Source organism: Corythoichthys intestinalis, chromosome 12 (assembly GCF_030265065.1).
Source record: "Corythoichthys intestinalis isolate RoL2023-P3 chromosome 12, ASM3026506v1, whole genome shotgun sequence".
NCBI classification, from domain to species: Eukaryota; Metazoa; Chordata; class Actinopteri; order Syngnathiformes; family Syngnathidae; genus Corythoichthys; species Corythoichthys intestinalis.
Window position 1 is genome coordinate 46,188,762 of NC_080406.1, and position 21,573 is coordinate 46,210,334.

The following is a 21,573-nucleotide window of genomic DNA, read 5'->3' on the forward strand; positions in this document are numbered from 1 at the left end:
CTAGTAACTGAGCCGAGAAGATAAATATACTTACTGGGCGTATGTTTGAAGTCCATATATCCGTGGTAAAACTTACTTAGACCCCATATGAATCAGATGATTAATGTGCCCTTTCAAGAACATCACAGGGAGGGAAATGTCTGTAAATCAACACTAGCTTGCTTGCTTATACGTTGCTTCCAAATGCGCTAATAACTGGAAAAATCCTTTCGCCTCAAACACTGAAATGAGCTGCTCATCAAGAGCCATAAACCTGGTGATTTGATCATAAGTAGCGTTAGCTTCTGGAATGCTTAGAGGAATTTTTTTTCAGTCTTCAAATGCTTCTTTAGCAGGCGCTGAAGTACTCTCAATTAGAGTGACACTTTCTTAATATTATTTTTAGGACATCATTGCTGAGAAGATGTTAACATAACATGGTTTAGTGTATGTGATATTTCATTGATTAGTTTTATTAGTATGTAATAAATACATGTAATTGGCTGATGTTTTCGTGTTTGAAGTATTGAGATAGAAAAAAGGTAATATTGGAGGAGGTGTCAACTTGTTTTTGTTCTGTATCTACAAATAGAAAAACACTTTCAATGCAGGTAATGTTCTGCAATCACTCTGTCTCTGTAGTGACGGGTATATTACTTAGGTGTCAACCAACTGTCTTTGAGCCTTGTCTGCCGAGCTCTCTAGTAAACACAACAACAGCGGGTGCCTTCACTGCCACATTGCACACTTCGGACATTTGCTCTTACTCTACATTGGCAGCATTGCAAAGTCAATAGGATGAATAAAACATCCACGAATCAGACCTCCACCTTGGGAAATGTCATGCTGTCAGTATAGCTTAATGGGAAAATATAGGAACAATCCCAAGGGTCGAGCAGTTAAAATGCAGTTTGGCTATTTGGTTGCTTTGTACATCAAAAAGTGCTCCCAGTCATGTTTTCATCCACACAAAGTAAGATCTTTTTTCTCCCCCAAGAGGGTAGTGTAGTCCCCTTTGCATCTGAGCTGTAAGAACTTAAAAAAATATTTGTGTTTTATACAGTATATTAACCCCTTATATGTCTCATTTAACTCGTTGGCTGCCATTGACGCCACTAGGCGTCCAGTCCATCTTGACTGGGCTTGTTTTTATTTATTTATTTATGTTTTTGTTTAGATTACCAGAAATAGATATTTTCCCTATGCCCTGTAAAGGATTAAGGCATAACAGACATAAAAAGACATAAATCAGGTGATGGATTCAATTAAAACTGAATTTGTCATTCGATAATACAAGTAGAAATTGTAGTAGAAATTGATTTTATTTTTTTGTTGATTACTACATTTTACCCTACAAGAAAACGTGATGATGGGAATTATAGATTGATTTTTAATGTGGTTAGACGATCCATGCAAAATTAATAAACAAAAATGTGTCCAAAAATCTAGGACCATTAAATATGTGTAAAGTGGTATGAAAAAGTATCTGAACCTTGTGTAATCTCTCACATTTCTGCATAAAATCACTATCAAACGTGATATGATCTTTGTCAAAATCACGCAGATGAAAAAACTGTCTGCTTTAACTAAAACCACCCAAACATTTATTGTATAGGTTTTCATATTTTAATGATGATCATATGCAAACACTGACAAATCAACACAATTACTATTTTGCCCCCCCACCCCCCTGGCCGCAATAACTTCAACCAGACGCTTCCTGTAGCTTCCGATCAGTCTAGCACATCGATCAGGACTAATCTTGACCGATTCTTCTCTACAAAATTGCTGCAGTTCAGTCAGATTCCTGGGATGTCTGGCATGAATCGCAGTCCTTAGGTCATGCCACAGCATCTCAATGGGGTTCAAATCTCGACTTTGACTTGGCCACTCCAGAACGTGTATTTTGTTCTTCTGAAACCATTCTGAAGTTAATTTACTTCTGTGTTTTGGATCATTGTCTTGTTGCAGCATCCATCCTCTTTTTTAGATTCAATTGTCTGACAGATGGCCTCAGGTTTTCCTGCAAAATATCCTGATAAACTTTTGAATTCATTCTTCCATCAATGATTGCAAAGTTGCCCAGGCTCTGAGGCTGCAAAACAGCCCCAAATCATGATGCTCCTTCCATCATGCTTCACGGTGGGGATGAGGTGTTGATGTTGCTGAGCTGTTCCATTTTTCATCCACACATGACGTTGTGTGTTACTCCCAGACAATTCAACTTTGGTTTCATCAGTCCACAAAATATTTTGCCAAAACGTCTGTGGAGTGTCCATTTGCCTTTTTGTGAACATCAAACGAGCAACAATGTTTTTTTAGACAGCAAAGGCTTCCTCCGTGGAATCCTCCCATGAACACCATTCTTGGCCATAGTTTTACATATAGTTGATGTGTGCACAGAGATATTGGACTGTGCCAGTGATTTCTGTAAGTCTTTAGCAAACACTCTCGGGTTCTTTTTTACCTCTCTGAGTATTCTGCGCTGAACTCTTGGCGGCGTCTTTGGTGAACGCCCACTCCTTGGTAGGGCTGGGCGATATGGCCTTAAGTACGTATCACGATAAATTGAGCAGATTTACCTCTCTTCTGCCCTCAGCCGAGCGTATGGCTACTCGACTTTGGCAGCGAGCTAAACCAACAAAGAAAAATGGAGGCCCAAACTCCTTCCTCTCATTTATTTCTTCGCGTGAACGTGCGTGTGCGTGTGTATGTGTGGTAAAACTGAAACATACATAAAACACAAATGTTATACACAAAATAAAAGGTTCTATACAATAACATGTTTATGTAAATAACAGAAAACTGGCTCCATTATGAGCAAATGAAATGAAGTGGCTACTTTAGCTTAGCACAAAAACGTGTGGGTTCGCGCCACATAAATAACAACAAAATAACAGAATAGACACACCAAAATTACATCTAACCCATTGTTAAAACGTACAAACTTACAGATTTTGTTTTGTCAAGGGTTCCCAACGATGTATGGTGCAGAGGAGGTGTGTAACGTCTTAACACCTCAAGGCCTCTTTTCCAACTGAAATAAAAAGTTCTTTCTGCCTGCTGCTTACAGCAAATCGCCACTAGGGGAAGCCGAGCGCAAACAGCAATACCAAAGAAAAACTGCAAAGTCAGAGTTACAATAGCGACATCCTGTGGACGGATGAACAATGTACAATCTTAGAAAGAAATTAAACCCAAAAAGTAGTCAACATAAGACCAGAGGACATAACACTCCCCGCCTGACATCTGCAAGATGTCAGCTCTTAACTAATGAACGATACACAACAACAACTCGTTTTACATGCTACCCTTAGACAGCAAAAGCACAACTTCACGAATTGGGCGAATGTAAAACCTATTCTCGCCGTTTCGGCAAATCTTAACCTCAACTTTTCTGACATTACCGTCCTCACTTGGGAAAGATTTTGTGATCAGTCCGAGTGGCCAATTATTCCTATGTTCCAGAGACTCCCTCATTAAAACAACGTCGCCCATTTGAAGGTTCGGCTTTTTTATTTTCCACTTGCGACGAACCTGCAAGCCTGCGATGTATTCTTTCTGCCAACGACTCCAGAAAACATTAGCTAAGTACTGCACGCGCTTCCATTGGGCTTTGAATAGGTCACTGGTCTGAAACTGCCCTGGTGGAATCGGTGGTGTGCCAACCTTTTGCGTGAGTAGCATCGCAGGAGTAAGAATGACTGGGTTTTCGGGATCTGTAGAAACGGCTGTTAGCGGACGGGCATTTACAATTGCGGTGACTTCAGCTAACAATGTTACGAGTACTTCATGTGTGAGCTTCCCATATGGATGTTCAAGGAGCATTGCATTGAGGATTTTTCGGGTGACGCCGATCATGCGTTCCCAGGAACCAGCCATATGGGATGCATGTGGAGGATTGAACTGCCATTTGCACGCACTGTCTTTCAAGAATGTGCCTATTTTGTCATTGTGACAGCCTAGTTTGTCTATTTGGAGCTCTTTGCAGGCACTCACAAAATTTGTCCCACAATCAGATCTCAAGAGTTTGGCACCACCTCGGATGGCAAAGAAACGACGCAGTGCATTAATGAATGACGATGTGTCCATTGACTCAATCACTTCAATATGAATTGCACGTGTACTCATGCAGGTGAATATGACTGCCCATCTTTTAGCATCTGCATTAGCACCACGCGTTTTTCTCACTGTAACGGACCAGGGACCGAACACATCAAGGCCTACATTTGTGAAAGGAGGGTCCGTGGACAGCCTGTCCTCAGGAAGTTCAGCCATTATCTGTTCAGGTTGCCTGCCCCTTAATTTGCGGCATGTGATGCACTTGAAAATCACACTGCTTACTGCTCTTTTTCCTCCCACAATCCAAAAGCCCCCTGCTCTGACTGCTCCCTCCGTGAAATGCCTTCCCTGGTGACATAATTTTTCGTGAAAGTGTCTTATTATGAGCTGAGCAAGATGATGCTTTCCAGGGACGAGTATGGGATTGGTTTCTTCTGCAGACAACTGTGCTTTCTTTAGTCGGCCTCCAACTTTAAGGAGCCCTTGCGTGTCAACAAATGGATTCAGTTTGCTGAGTGGACTTGAGTTTTTTAGAGCTGTGCCTTTTTCAATGCATCCAATATCTTCTGCGAAGACCTCTCTTTGAACGGTGCGAATGATCGTGGTCTTGGCTAGTTGCAGTGACTTTTCAGTTAAATGTTTGTTGCAGTTGTGCCAGCCACGACAGGAAACCTCAGAGTTGTTCTTGAATGATTGAGCTATATGTTGGAGTTTGGCAATAGCCTTTTGCAGCACCTTCCAACTTGAAAACCTTTCAAATCTGGCACTATTAAACTGGCCTTTTGATAGGGTGGTAGTGCAAGTTGTTACCTCAGGACGCAACTCACAGTCAGTCTCTGGGTCTATGAGATCGAAGGTTTGACTTCGAACTTGACTTTGGTCCAACCTGGAGAGGAAAGCTGGGCCTCTGAGCCAGGTGGAGCTGGAGAGCTGCTCAGCGGGCAACGCTCGTGTGGCATGGTCTGCCGGATTTAAGTGTGTGGGCACGTAATGCCACTGGTGAGTTTGTGCAAAGCGCCTGATGCGTTCGACTCTGTGTTGCACATAAACGTGAAAGCGTCTCTTGGTGTTTGAGATGTACCCAAGCACTACCTTTGAGTCTGTGTAAAGATTCACCTGATCGACTGTGACATCCAGCTCCTCTAGAACCAACTCTGCTACTTCCACGGCCAGGACTGCTGCACAGAGTTCAAGTCGGGGTATGGTGATGTCTGGTTTAGGAGCTAAACGTGCTTTGCCGAGGAGGAATCCCACTTCGCTGTGTCCGTCCTCATTTGTGAGTTTGAGGTAGGCTACCGCACCTACGGCTTTTGTGGAAGCATCACAAAAAACGTCAATCTCTATTCTTTGGGCTGCAGACAGCGGTATTGAAGTGTACATTCTGGGAATTTCAAGATGTTGTAGGTGTCCGAGGGAACTTTTCCACTTTTGCCACTGTTCTAATTTGTCTTTTGGCAGTTCAGTGTCCCACTCTGAAACATTTGTGGAAATGTCTCTGAGTATGGTTCTACCCCCTACGATTACTGGAATAGCAAAACCAAGTGGGTCGAACACACTGTTGATAACTGACAGAACTCCCCTTTTTGTGAACGGCCTTTCATTTACTCTTACTTGGAACTTGAATTGGTCAGTCAACAGCTCCCATCCTAAGCCCAAACTGCGCTGCATTGGTGGGGTAGTCTGCCCAATGTCAAGACCTTGCATGCCTACAGCACGATCTTCGGTTGGAAAGGCTCCTGTTATGAGAGGACAATTGGATGAGATTTTGTGCAGGCGTATGTTACACTGAGCCAGCATCTTCTGTGCCCTACTAAGAACATCAATGGCCTGCTCTATGGAAGAGAATGACTTTAGCCCATCATCTACATAGAAGTGCCGTTCAATGAATTCTTTTGCGTCACTGCCAAATTCCATTTCTCCTTCTATGGCTGTTCTTTTCAGTCCAAAGATGGCGACTGATGGGGAAGGACAATTACCAAACACATGGACAGTCATCCTAAATTCTTGCACTTTTCCATCAAGGTCATGATTTTGGAACCACAAGAAACGAAGGTAGTTACGGTGGTCTTCTCGTACTATAAAGTTGTGAAACATATGCTCCACATCTGCCATAACGGCGTATGGGTCGGACCTAAACCGCATCAGAACTCCTACGAGAGTGTTGTTAAGATCTGGTCCCTTGAGGAGCACGTCATTGAGAGAAACATTGTCAAGTTGAGCACTCGAATCAAAGACTACCCTAATTTTTTCTGGCTTTTGCGGGTGGTAAACGCCAAAACTAGGGAGATACCAGCACTCTTGATCTGGCGCCAGTGCGGGCGCTGGTTCGGCATGGCCCTTGCTGAATATTTTCTCCATAAACTCAGCGTAATGCGCTCTCATTTCAGGTTTTCTTCTCAGCGTTTTGCGGAGCGACATTAAACGATTGTAGGCCTGCTCCCGATTGTCAGGTAGGCGCCGCCTAGGTGAGCGGAATGGAAGTGGAGCTACCCAGTTATTCGCCTCATCTTTAGCAAAGTTGTTGTGCATAATGTCTAGGAACAACGCATCTTCTGCCGAAAGTGCAACTTTGTCGTCATTTGTTGTTTGTTGGAAAATATGTTGTCCTAGTTCCGCTTGTGTGTTTAGTGGATCGTTTTTGGTGTATTTCTCTTTGATAACGATTGTGTTTTCGCAAGGACTGAGGAACGTGGGACGTCCACTGTTTAGAACGTTCGTCTTAAATGAGTTCAATGTGGGTTTATGAGCTCCAGAGAGACAGACATCACCTATGACAACCCATCCTAAATCGAGACGCTGGGCATGAGGTGCATTGTTTGGCCCATTTACCTGACCACGAACTTTATGAGCCTGAATGATGTCCCTTCCCAGGAGCAGAAGAATGTCTGCCGATGGGTCGAGAGGAGGAATCTGTGAAGCGATTGATCGCAAATGAGGGTGAGCTGCTGCTACCTCAGGGCTGGGAATTTCGTCTCTATTATCTGGAATCTGATCACATTCTGTTATTGTAGGCAGCATCATGGAGACCTTACCATCTACATCTTCTACAACAAAGCCATCAGCTTTGCGACCTCGTGTCTCTGATAAACCTGCACATGTTCTCATGGTGTATGGGAATATGGTACCTTGCACATTAAACATGTCAAAAAACGCAGATCTGGCTAAGGATGAATTGCTCTGATCATCCAACATGGCATATACCCTCTTTTTCCTTTCTGGAGAAGTTCGGCGATATACATTAACTAAACAGATCTTTGAGCATGATTTTCCTTTTACGCCTTGCCCACATACTTCTGTGCAACTGGCTGTGTTCACAGGATTTGGGCCCTCAGACTCCCCGCCGTGACTCTGGGTTGGGGGATTAAAGTCTTGAGGTGTCCATGGAGGTGGACCGACATGCATGGCAGACACATGAGCATCGCTATCACATTCTGAGCATTGGATAATAGCTTTACAGTCTCGAGCCCTGTGATTTGTGGACGCACAACATTTAAAACAAATGGCGTGCTCTTTGAGAATGTTCTTTCTTTCGTCTAGTGTTTTCATTCTAAACCCCCTGCATTTGACGAGTGAATGTGGTTTTTGGTGGATAGGACATTGTTTGTCTGGATCGAGTGCTGTCAATTTAGCCGGACTGATCTCTATTTTATTCACCGCCAATGGAACTCTGTATTTGTCTCGTCTTACTGATGTCTTATCAACCCTTGGATTTATTACGTTTGAACACTGTAACATAAAGCTAGGGTCTGTTCTCATTTCAGCGTAGTCATTTACGAACCGCACAAAATACGAAAAAGGTGGATAGACTGCACCGTTTTCCCTTTTGTATTTGGTACCTTGTGTAACCCATGACTCCTGGAGTCCATATGGGAGTTTTTCAACTATCGGGTTTATGCCCCTTGGTGTGTCGAGAAAGCTAAGACCCGGCAAATAACTTTCACTTTTGGCATACGATAGCTCTAACAGAAGATCAGCAAGCTCCTGCAGTAAGTGAGTGTCTTTGTTGGAGATTCTTGGAAAAGTCTGCAACCGTTGGAAGAGTGAGGATTCAATTACCTCTGGAGAGCCATAAGTCTTGTCTAGCCGCTGCCACAGACGTTGGAGACCTGCCTGTGGATTACTCACGTGGACCGCCCTGATCCTCTGAGCATGTTGAAGAGACTCCCCGCCGAGCCACTTGGTGAGAAGGTCGAGCTCTTCGCTGGGCTTGAGATTGAGGCCTTCCGTCGCGTTGCAGAACATGGACTTCCAGGACAGGTAGGACTCTGGCCGGTTGTCGAAAACCTTGAACCCCGATGTCAGCAGATCACGCCGTGCTAGATAGGCTGCTAAATTGGACAGTTCACTTTGTGGGGTTGCTGAAGGTGTAGGCTGGTGTGAGATGTCCGTTCTCGCACGATGAGATTGGAGATGCTCTTCGTCAGCGATGTCGATGTGACGCACATGTGGAAAAGCACCAGCTGATTTTGGGCTATTTTCTGGTTGTTGAGAGTCATTGTGCCTAACCAGGTGCTCAGTGTTTGGCGTTTGTGTGCCATCTGCTTGCACACGCTGGTCGTCAAAGTGAGCATGCACATACTCTTGTGCACGCCTGATGGAGGGGGGTGTCTTGGAAAATACCCCTTGCTCGCTGAGGTCGACTTTGGCGCGCTCCTCTTCTTCGAAAGTCGCCTCCCAAACTTTAGCTGCGGCGAGCGCTGCTTCTGCTTCACCTTCCGTCTTCAGAGCGTGTAGTGTTGCCTCGATGCGTGCCTTCTCGACCTCCATGTCGATTTGGCGTTTGGCGTACCGTGCTCTGGCGTAGGCAGCTTCGGCGTCTGCTCGTGCTTGTGCAGCAGCTTGACTCGTTCTGGACCGGCGTGAAGAATGAGAATGACTGGCCTCCGACCTGGTGACCACTTGGCTGATAGGTGGTGAAACTTCTTGCTGAGACATCTTGGGTGCTTGATGTGTTGAAAATCTTTTTACTCTTCTGCCCTCAGCCGAGCGTATGGCTACTCGACTTTGGCAGCGAGCTAAACCAACAAAGAAAAATGGAGGCCCAAACTCCTTCCTCTCATTTATTTCTTCGCGTGAACGTGCGTGTGCGTGTGTATGTGTGGTAAAACTGAAACATACATAAAACACAAATGTTATACACAAAATAAAAGGTTCTATACAATAACATGTTTATGTAAATAACAGAAAACTGGCTCCATTATGAGCAAATGAAATGAAGTGGCTACTTTAGCTTAGCACAAAAACGTGTGGGTTCGCGCCACATAAATAACAACAAAATAACAGAATAGACACACCAAAATTACATCTAACCCATTGTTAAAACGTACAAACTTACAGATTTTGTTTTGTCAAGGGTTCCCAACGATGTATGGTGCAGAGGAGGTGTGTAACGTCTTAACACCTCAAGGCCTCTTTTCCAACTGAAATAAAAAGTTCTTTCTGCCTGCTGCTTACAGCAAATCGCCACTAGGGGAAGCCGAGCGCAAACAGCAATACCAAAGAAAAACTGCAAAGTCAGAGTTACAATAGCGACATCCTGTGGACGGATGAACAATGTACAATCTTAGAAAGAAATTAAACCCAAAAAGTAGTCAACATAAGACCAGAGGACATAACAACCTCGATAACGATAAATGACGATAAATTCGCCCAAGCAAACTGTTATATAATTTGAAAATTTGAATCAATGCATGGAATACAAATTAAAAGTTTCTCGTTAAATTTATTTACCAGCTTTTAATTTAACAATTGCACATGCAGTCTAAACATTAAGTATTAAAAAAATCTTGTAAACAATAAGAATTCTTGTGTGAACATTTATAACAGCTTGCATGACTTGAAAAATATCATCTCTTGAATTTCATTAAATTCATTCCGCATTGTTATACACTAGATAGTGGCATACGTTTAGATATTTAGAATAGATACAAATACGACACATCCACCCGCCCCCCAGAAATTATACTTAATTAAAAAATAAAATGTTTCACAAACCTTTCCTTTCTTTTATTCAGCTCAATTATTTACATCTTATGATTTTGGAAATCCTTACAGTATGCAATAAATAATATTCCTGTTCCCAAGCACTGTGCTTACTGTACTGTAATTTTTACAAAAAATAAACAATACATAGTTACTCCCTGTCATCTAGGACGAGCCACTTACAAGACTAGCACTGTCGTGTATTACAAATACTGCTTTGAACACATCTTCACAGACAAAAGCAATGACACAGGCTTAAAGAGGTCAACTTTAATTGTGTAAATCACACTTAATGACGACACGATCTCCTGGTTGAAATAGACGACATCCACTTACCGGTAATTCTATTGAAGATATGTAATGCTGAGGCAATTTGTCAACTTTACTTTTAAAAAGAAACGTGCACTGTTTATCCAGTAGATGGGGCTCATGCAGTGTGTCAAACAGTGATTCAATTTAGGGCAATTGTATTAAAAGCGGTTCATTGTTTCAGAAAGCCTCGGTTTTTCCGTCCCTATCTGGAACCTGTCAAGAGTTTACTTAATGTCGGGTGAAAGTTTGGCGAAGCTAACTTAAGCCCGACTTCATCCCGTTTACTTGTAGCGTTAGCAGCTAGCGTTAGCAGCTAGCGTTAGCCTACCGGGCTTCTGTTTGATTGGCTTCCTGAAAACCATGTGACTCCCAATGTAAGCACACTGTCTGGTTTCATAAAGGGGAATGAACATAGCCGAACAACACAGAGTCAAAGTGGGATGAAAAGACTATATTTTCTTCTTTTATTAAATTACCGAATTTACCGACATGGTCAAAATTACGTCGGTCATCGTGAAGAATTTCGGTAACGGTAAATTTTCGGTTTACCGCCCTGCTCTACTCCTTGGGAAAGAAGCAAGAGTCCATTTGTAGACAACCTCTCAGACTGTCAGACTTTTAGAGATAGTTTTTTATCCTTTTCCAGTTTTATGTAAATCAACAATCCTTGATCTCAGGTTTTCAGACAGCTCTTTTGACTGAGCCACGATGCACATCAGACAATGCTTCTCATAAAGATATTTCTTACCTGGTGTGTGTTTGATAGTGGGCAGGGCAGCTTTAAACCACTCATAAGTGATTGGGCAAACACCTGACTTAAAATGTTTGATAAAAATTAGTTTCAATTGCTCTTTAAGTCTCCTCACACAGAGGGTTCACTTACTTATTTTTCCCCATTCTGTCATTGTTTGCATGCTATCCTCATTAAAATATGAAAGCCTATAAATGTTTGGGTGGTTTTAGTTAAAAGAGACACTACATTTTCATCTGTGTGATTTTGACAAAGATCAGACATTACATTTGATGGTGATTTTATGCAGAAATGTGAAAAATTCCAAAAAGTTCAAATACTTTTTCATACTACTGTATGGGTATATATTTATGTAGTATTGGCTCAAACTATCATTTGCAGTGGTTCAGGGTCCACTCACCACAGACCTGTGCAAATATGTGTACATTCAAATTATAGCATTCTCTAAACTACATATAATCTTTTTTTGTGTGTTTGTGCTGTCACAGAAAAGCACATTAGTGGCTATGTTATCCCACCCTTTTGCAGCCTCTGGGTAAGGGTCGCAGTTTACCCCAAAAGCTAATTATCTTTAAACCAGGGATGTGGTTAAAGTTTAATTAGGCCTTGCCAGAAGGAAGGCTTAAGTTCAGCGGTAACTCCAGCTACTCTAGCTGCCAAAACTCATCAGCCTAATAGAGGCCTAAACTGAAAGCCCTTAGTGGCTTTTGCTGGACGAGGCCATTATCTGCCTGAAGCTAGCCAAGGCATCTACACGACACCCATTTTTTCTTAACTGATGTGAGTGAATTAATGTACTGTATGTGTGGGGTGTGAAAGAAGGCCGGGGTTTACTTTTTTATTTATACAATTATTGCAAAAAAAATAACTATCAAGGCTACAAGATTATGCAGAATTTTTCATCATGCTGACTTTGTGGTCGCAACTTTTGGCTACCTTTAAAGATTCAAACAAATGCAATCACTATGAGAGCATCTTTCTGTTTTGAGGTTACAATTTTTAAATTAAACCCAAGTTATGATATTACAACTACATTAATCCTAAATTTGGGTTCTCGTGTAGCTTTGAGGAAAGTCACTATATCACACATCAGTTGTATAGTAGAAGTGTGCTAATACAGTGGTACCTCTGCATACAGATTTAATTAATTCCAGGACCTTGTTTGTAAGTCGAAATGGTTGTATGTCGAGCGGGATTTTCTCATAGAATACATAATAATTCGATTGATTTGTTCCACAGCCCAAAAACCTAGACTTAAATTTGTAATAATGCCAGTACTTTTACAAATAGCAATTGCACATAGCAAAACAAATAAATTATAAATACAAATTGTAATAATATTATTAATAATAATGTAATAAATCGGGTTCTATTGTTGCGGTTGTTTGTTTGATTCATCCGCGGAACAATGTTGAGTGGAATGGTTCCGGTTCTGGAAAGGTTTTGTTGGGGGGCGTGCTTTCAATGGGGTTTTTCCGGGTCGACCTCCGCAGACCCATGTGTGACTTGTTTGACAAATAGTCAAGCTTGCCATTTCGCTGTTTGGTTCAACACGTCGCCTCCGACTTGCTCGCAACACTCATGTTCTGTTGTTGTTGGCGTCGGCTACGGCGGACAGTTGACGTGTTGTGAAGCACAAGTTGTGAAATAAATGATTAAAAACCTGACAAAGCTGGCGATTTCCTTGCTGATGTTACAATAATAATTTTCACCTTGACTTATAAAGACTGGTGAACTGAGGTCCGAGGAGGACCGTCTAGACCGTAGACATTCTACGGCAGTATTGTCGAGCCATTTCACAGACGCGCACAGGACGTTCATATTTTTCTATCATTTCCATCTTCATTTCTTTTTGGAACCCATGTTGATTTCTCTCACAAGAAAATCCGCTGTGCATCCGTCTTAGAGTTAGGGTTAAACTTTGGCGCTGTCATAAATCGTCCTATTTTGAACATGTCGTCGGATGTAGAAACAAAAGGTGAATCAGATTTTACATCGGATTTCGAAAAGATTGTATGTTGAAGCGATCATAGGTCGAGGTATATCAATATGGTGCTATATAGTGATACTTTGTATCTCAATAGGTTATCAATATCAGGCATGAAAATGGGTAAGGGGTTAAAAAGGTGAGAAGGGTGTGGAGGAAATATGTTCCAGTACACTGTACACCCCAACAAAATATTGAGCTCTGTCGACCCACACTGTGTTTCAGCAGGGCCGTGCAGAGACCGGTGGAGGGGCAGGTGCTTGTAGATCAAAAGGGGCACATGAACAAGTATTTAATACACCTTAAAACAACATAACTTCAATCTTAACCAGCTTTAGATAATAATTGGCTGCGACTGTGACATACTTTAATTGGGAGGGGGTAACAGTGAATAGAAATCAAAACTGTCATCAACACTTTCTGGCTGTGACTCAGTCAGTCTGCCTCTTTTCTTCCTTCAACCTCTGCATCAAAACTTCCTTCCTCAACTTGTTCATCTGAGAACAAACCACATCAGATGGTCACTGAGCCACCAACAGCACAGTTTTCTCAAAACTATTATTTCATTATTATCCATACTTAACAACTCTAGCACCTAATGATTAATAAAGCAATGACATAAAAGCTTATAGAAAAATAACATTGTAATTGTGTTTATAATTGTATTTAATAGCCGACTATCCTTGCAAACTTGTTCTTACCATGTCTGCTATTCACCCAGCTGATGAGGTATCCACTGCCTTTAGCAGCCTCATCCAACTCCTTTTTTTACCCCTCAATCTCCTTTCCCTACGAGGCATGTCTATGTAATGAAATATAAATATTAAAAAAAAAAAAAAAAAAATGACAGACTCTCCGGTGGCTTTTAGTTTTAAAGCTTTCTTAATTTCTTTCTCTCTCAATAACGATGGAGGTAGATTTGTGTTTTTGTTATTCAATCAAAAAACAAAGTTACTTCTATCAAAAATAAAGTTGCTTCAATCAAAATACAGTATATACTTTTAATCCCCAAAAAGTCACTTCAACAAAAAAAATTGTTTTTGATTGCAAAAATAAATTTGAGACAAAAAAAGCATTTGAAAACTATTTTTCTTGATTGAAACACATTTTTCCATTGAAGTAATGTAGTTTTGTGTTTGGGCCACATTTTGGCTAGGACATTTTTGTCTTTATTATTCAATCAAATAAATTGCTTCAAACAAAAAAATATATATAAAAAGAAAACCTTTGCACATGTGTCAGTCACCGTTTAACAAAGCCTGAGAGGGTTTGAGTAGACTCACTATGAAGCATTTAATAAAGCCAAGCATTTTCTTACTACTTTATTCTTGTTTAAAAATAATTCGGTGGGGCAGTAACATGTTTAAAACTGATCATAATTCTTACACTTTGTGTGCTTGAAAACCATTTATAAATGATACTTTGGTGAAAAAAGTGAAAAAACTTGTCTTATATGTATCTTTTCTCCAATGTAAAATCTGAATAAATACATCGAACACGCACAAAAAAATGGGGGGGGGGGGGGGCTACTTCACGGTTTTCACTTATTGTGGTGGGTTCTGGACCCCATTAATCGCGAGAAACGAGGGATCCTTGTATTTCTGAAAAGCTTTAAGAAGCAAGTCATTCCCACCACTCGTCAGCTAGAGTCCCAAACGAAAATAAGGTGTCTCAGGCGGACGACGGGAGCGATGCGAGGCGCCCCACTCCATCCGAGAGCATGCCGCTTAATTTGACTCAACAGTGCGTTTCTTCGTTAATATAACCGCTAAATACACGAGTTTGAGGCCAATTTAACGGGAGCTATTTTTTCACGCGAGATTTGGCTAGCTCTGGCAGTGTTCAACGCAAGCTGCAACGAATGGCAGTAACTTTATTATATCGCAAAATATGAAAACGATTGAAAGCATTACTCACCAAATTCAATCTGCTGGCAAATGCAGGGAAGTGTGTATGCTGCGCTCTGGTCTGCCCCGCTCTGGATAAGGCCTGCTTTTTGTTTTCGCAGCTTTGCAACGCAACCAAAGGCTCTCCAAGCAATCCATGTACACGTAAAGAGTGCGCGCGATTGGAATAATGGAACGCCGTTTGGGCCGATGATTGGTTCTCGTCAGCGAAGCATCTAGAAGGATTTGCTGACTGGATTTCTTAAGTGCTCAGTTTACGTACTAAGTTAATCACATGATGATAATAATAATAATTAAATAAAACCTCCCGACTCCCCCCCTCCTCCTCCCAAAAAGAATTTCTCCTTGGATCTATGCAATTCACGTAGGTCGCCCTTTTTGACTTCAAAACGGCGAATTTCGCCGAAAGGTGAGAGATTTTCATGCCGGCAATATGTTCCCGCCAAGAATCAATATGGCCATTTTCAAAAGATGTCACAGTTTTTATAATAGGACCAAAAGGTTGCTCAAGTTTTCCACATAATCATTTTCCACTTTAATTGTTTTTTTACTGGCTGCCAATGACGTTGCTAGATGTCCAATTATTTTTTTTTTTCTTTTTTTCAAATATCTGTCTTGGTTTTTCTTCACAGCAATGGGATGGATACAAGATAACACAGCAAACTTGAGAAATGTTAAAGTTTTTGATGACACAGTTGGGAGTATACTTTGACTCAAAATAAATTGGACATCTAGTGCTGTCAGTGGCACTCAAACGTGAGCATTCAAAGCCAGTCCTCCCAGTTTAAATGAACTGGACATCTATCGTTTTCAGTCACATACAATGCGTTAAAAACACTCATTTGTGAAAAGAAATGTTCCACTAAATTGTTCTTACAGTCTGTGAAAAAGATACGTTTTTGACAGATTGTACGCAAAAACTAAAGTAGCAAATTTACTCCATTTAGAAATAGCTTTTCTCTTTTAATAGTCATATCATAGAATATCATTAATTGATTTCCTTTATTGACAATTGTTTTATCACCATATTGTGATATAATTGTTATTGTGAGCCTTGTGTTGCAAATCGTATCGGTAGGTACCCAGCGCTTCCCTCCATATTGTAGGTCTATAGTAGCCTATTAGACACGCTGGTATGGGGTGTCATAGAATAGGATTGTTTTTATGAATACGAGCAGTGATGTACAATAACTACTAAGGGTGTAACGTTACATGTAATAGTATTGAACCGTTTCGGTACGTGGTGCTCGGTTCGGAACGGACGCGTACCGAAGGAGTTTCTGACGTAATATAACCCTTACTTTTCGAGGCTGTGTGTTGAGGTGGTTGCAGCTCAACGTTGCATTCATAGGATGAATTGACGGAGAATAAGTTGTCTTTTAGCCAAAACTTGGCGTGTTTAATTTCTACTGACATGCGGATACATCCTCTCTCATTGCTGTCTTCACAGGCAATCCCACAAATCAAAGTCATCAAAGTCAAACAAGAAGAAGTAATAAAAGTAGCACTTTAGACGATTAAGTCCCATCCTGCCATCTTGTGGCGAAAAGTTAATATGTCAATAATAAAATGCAATAGGAACATTATTTCAACATCAACTGAGGACACATTTATGAATACAAAACATTTCCTCCACCATTTCTCTCAACACTGTGAATCGATCAGGTTACAGTTTCTTTGTGTAGATTATATTTACTCCGTCTTCTCTACTATGATGAGGACCAACGTGGTAGGACAGTATAACCCAGAAATGTCAACGGCGCGACAACGTGGCCGCCGCGAGAACGCAGTGAAACACGGGCGTTAGAGTCAATCAGCCAATGCACACCAGTCCCAGAAGCGGCTCAACGCGACGCACGCGAAAAGAACGGCAGAGTTTATTATTTGACGCGAGACGCGGCCCTCCTCCGTCAATACTACTACCGGTAGCTAGGATCGGGCCGGAAGTTACTCGTGTAAAAATACGGTGGATCCGGTCGATTTTCAAACTAATATGCAATCGTAACCTACTTTTTGAGTCCATCAGATCTCTTGAGTGGTAGATTGGGGCACAGTTGACTTGTCTTTGTTGATTTACTGCTGTCTTCTCTGCTATAATAATAACCAACACGGCCCCGTGTTCAATACAAAACCCTCCTACCACAACAAAACAAGTAAGAACTAATATTCACATAGAAACTAAAGTTATACAACATAAAATATACAATATAAATGAATACTACATCACATTTGTAAAATATAAACACATAATAAAATAAATAGTAGCCCATTTAGATAAAATAAATTGAAATGAGCTAAAACACCTGTAATTAAATAATAAGAATAATACACACATCCTGCTTACACAATTAAATGTATTAATTTCTGTGTGACGCTTTAACTTGAGTAAATCCACCAATAAAGCTTTTGAAAACCGTTCATAAGAAAAAAAAAATGTTTCATTGAGGCATCATTTGTAAAATACATGTTAAAATCTTTGTCATTGGGATTGCTTTTCTCTTTAGCACAGGACTTCTTTTTCTTCTTTCTTTCAGAAAGAAAGCTGACCAATACGCAGGGTCTGAAAGGCAAATTGTTGTTGGATTATCTTTAAATACCCGCTACTTTTTGAGCAGAATTCTAGCTTCGTGTAACCTAATGTTCCTATTGTTGAAAGCACAAAAGTATGTAATAAACAACTAGCACATTTATATTTTGCATTTTGTTTTCTTACTGTACCGAAAATGAACCGAACCGTGACCTCAAAACCGAGGTTCGTACCGAACCGAAGTTTTTGTGTACCGTTACCTAATAACTACACTTATACCGGTAATTATAGATCTGGATAATGCCTGTGTAGAAAGATTGTTGTGCAGTTTCTTGTTTTCAAAAGCCTTCCAGTCCCACAAGCATTTTAAAATTTGGACACTGCTTGCTGCAATACTCTCGCCTGTCTGTTAAACTGTCTGTTTCAGATGTGGACAAACAGGCAAATGGATGGGTAAAGACTGGACAAAAATGAGCAATCGGTGTGTTTGTTGACTGCCTCTTCGCTCTGACAGATTGGCCGTCTCTCAGGGTTGAGTGGCAAAGAGGGGCCAGTGAAGCTGACAGGACGCTAATAGGTGTGATGCTAATGAGTTCAGTGCAATAAACAAGTACTTCTTTCCTATTTTTACTCTTTCCTACTCCTGTTTCCTCTGATATGTTCCTGTTAGTCTACCACTTTTGCAGGCGAAGTGAGTAGATGCTCCCTGCTTGCAATGTGGTACCATTTCAGTATGGTGCTTGCATACTAATTGTAATTCAACCACCTTTTTGCGCTTCGTTAATAATGAAACATCTTTTTTTTAAAGTCCTAGCATTTCTACTCTGTTACAGTTTCATAACTCTTTCAGTGTCATTGATGATGACAGACGCCAAATTGTGTCTTTTTTCCTCCTCGTGATGTGAATTTAAATTAGTTTGTGAGTAGTAGACGTCCAATCCATTTTGAACTGGGCGGGTTGGCAGCAAGTGAACAAATGCCAGTCCTCTCTGTTCAAATGGATTGGACGTCTATTTCCATCAATGGGATCAATGAGTTACGTAACAACGGAATATATTTGACTAAAAGCTGTTTTTATCTGATTTTTTTGCAGCTTAGTACTGTATTTGCATTTAAGGGGACGTTTATACGAGAAAGGGGTTGACACCGCAAAACTTTTCCAGAGAGCCCTATCGTTTACACCAGGGGTCCCCAACCTATTCCACTAAGGCACACTGTGGGTGCAGGATTTCATTCTTACCAAACAAGATGACAACACTTTTTCCCCAATCTGGTGTTTTACAAGTGCAATCAGTTGATTGCAGTCAGGTGTGGCTTGTTTTAGCAGAAGCCTCATTGGTTCAACTGTCTCTGCTGGATCGGCTGGAACAAAAACCAGGACCCACAGTGTGCCTTGAGGACTGGGTTGAAAACCCCTGGTTTACACGACGACAGCATTTTGGGAGGTTGAAAAAACAACAAAAGCCTTCCAGAGTGGAAATCTTGACTACGCTCCCGCATGTCGTCGCCGTCTTAAAAGTTGACAACCAATGTTCCCTCAACCTTTTTTTGTGTCTGAGCAGACACACACGCTCCCTGAGCACACTGAGGACAACTGTGAGCAACATCAGATGTGTATGCTGTGGCCACACACCAGTATCATGCCTGTTCAAAACCTTGGATCATAGCAAGTTACTTGGATAATAAAGAATGAAACTACATCAGCAATTGTCATTAGTTTTCTTTTAATAAAATTGATTTGGCACACTTAAAATAAAAAAGACAAAAATCTTGTTGTTCATGAGAAATGTACTATGTTATACGTGAGGGCCAATCCTGCTTCAACCATAGGAAAAGTCCTGCCTTGGCCTAGGTAAGGTCCAGATGTGGCATGGGTGAGTTAATAAATAAACCATAATGAACAACCACAATGGGAGTATATCAAACTCCCACATTAAAACTGTTCGGACAATAAAAACACTCAAGATTCCTATTCTCCGTGTCTAAGCAGCTATACAGGACCAAAAAAACAAAACAAAAAAAAAAAAAAAAAAACAACAAAAAAAAACATCTCACTCAGTTTCACCTCTTCTTCTTCTATTTCCACATACTTCGACAGCCATTCCATCTGAAAAGAACCGCATTTCTTTTTTTACTTTGGCTTGATGAGTGTAGTATCGCTGCCCATTCCTTTCGACGTAATAAGGGGTGAGCATTTGTGTCTCTTAGCGCCACTGCACTGTTTTAGCTAGATAACATGCGCGGCGTGTATGGGTAGTCAATGCTATGATTGGCTATATAGTGTAAGTGAACTTAACTGTATCGTATTATAGACCCTACTCACGTGACGTCACAGCCACGCCCCCGCGCCATGTTGTCCGTCTACTCGTCATGTTAATGCATTAGCGCTTCGTAAATTCCTCCTATTATGGCGTGTTTTTCTGCTCGTTAACATTAATAATCAAAATGGTGAAGTCGTGTGTGGCGGTCGGTTGCAAAAACAGAGAAGATAGACGGAGAGACTTGAAGTTTTACTGTATTCCGAGAGACCCGGAGAGGAGAGCGAGATGGACTGCTGCAATTCGACGAGAAAACTGGGCTACCACAGATTATGTAGTAGTCATTTTATATCTGGTAAGATGCATTCAATATATTTTTTTAGGGTTTTGGGCTGACAACCACAATTAAGATCATTGCTAGGCTAATCGCTGACAACATACACTCAGACGTTGTGAATGAACTACCTGAAAATATATAATTATAAGGGGATAATAAGACAGTTGTCATACAATTAATTTACAATTTCACTATTGAGGTCAAAAGCCAAAAAATAAATTCAACTAGAGACAATCTGGAGTAGTGCTATCGCACTTCATATTTATTACGTATGTAGTGAGAATGCTATCACTAAACCATATAAACATTAAAAGCCCTAGCTCCATTGACAAATGACATGAAATACATTAGACTTGACAGTGGATGTTAGCAAGAACAAAAGATTTTGAATTGAAAATTTCGTAACTCACCTTCCCGAGTACAAGATAGATTCCTGCCGAATTTTCGTGGATGAGGACCTGTTTCACCCAACCAGCAACGAAGTATTTATAAGCCTCCAAGCTCTTAAAGTTTCTCAGACTTTCCTGAGAATAGGCTGATTTTGTGTGGACAAGATAGTTGTAAATATCAGGATAGCAGATGTCAGGCAAAGACGGCAAAGACAGCGGGTTGAAAAACATCGATTTAGGCATCAAATATGGATCTGGCGAATGGATAAACTGAAGCTTTTCCACATAACGCCTTTTATGCAACGCATCCAATGAGTTTACAGCGTCAGATAACACCGGGGCTTCCATGAATTGCTCTATAACTTGCACGACTAATTGAAAACAATGAGAATAGGTCTAAAAAATACGGACAATACGGCGGCCGGATACAGCGACACGTCATTTTGTGACGTAGGTGAGTAGGGTCTATTGGCTAGGCACCTGTTTTTCATTGAGTTATGTTGCAAAATGGTACAGAAAAAAAATGTTGGTCTAATTAACTAGATTATATCCGTTCTAAAAAGATATTAGTTAATACTGTAGCGCTTGCAAAGATGTTGCTTCAGTAAATCAGCACAGGAGTCCAGCTCACTTTTCACTCGTTATTTTTCTCTTCACCCGCCCAGGATATACACCTCACAGTTGTATCGGGGTGTAGTAACCATCAATGGGAGCGTCGCGTTGCCGTATCGAACGTACCAATAAGAGTGTCACGTTGCAGTATCGAACGCACAAATAGAAGCATCGTGTTGCCCTATCGACTGACCAGTTGGAATGTCGTGCTGACACGTCACGGTGGCGCCGACAGTAGTCCTAGTGACGGCACAATACGTTTCTGTTGAACTTTATTTTGTACACTGCATAGATTTTCTTGTGTGCTGAGTATGTGCAAGCGCAATGCGCGCAGCGTAGAGGGTACGGTACAAAAGCGAGTTTTGGATGACAACTGACTTCCGTACTTCGGAACAGTAGGTGGCGATAATGGTCCAGTATATTTATTAGTGAAGGAGGTGAAGTTACTAATGATGTCAGTGCATGTGAAC

General features: G+C 41.1%; 2 protein-coding genes across 2 annotated transcripts in view; one reads left to right on the forward strand and one right to left on the reverse strand.

The window, feature by feature from the left end:
• LOC130927226 (receptor tyrosine-protein kinase erbB-4-like) overlaps positions 1–21,573 on the forward strand; it is a 453,841-nt gene that overhangs the window by 42,573 nt on the left and 389,695 nt on the right. The window lies entirely within an intron of this gene.
• LOC130927227 (uncharacterized) lies at positions 5,733–9,648 on the reverse strand. The gene is made up of 2 exons (XM_057852904.1): positions 6,871–9,648; positions 5,733–5,777 (listed from the first exon to the last, which is right to left on the reverse strand). The coding sequence occupies exons 1-2, from the start codon at positions 8,974–8,976 to the stop codon at positions 5,748–5,750; spliced, it is 2,136 nt and encodes a 711-aa protein (XP_057708887.1). The 5' UTR covers positions 8,977–9,648; the 3' UTR covers positions 5,733–5,747.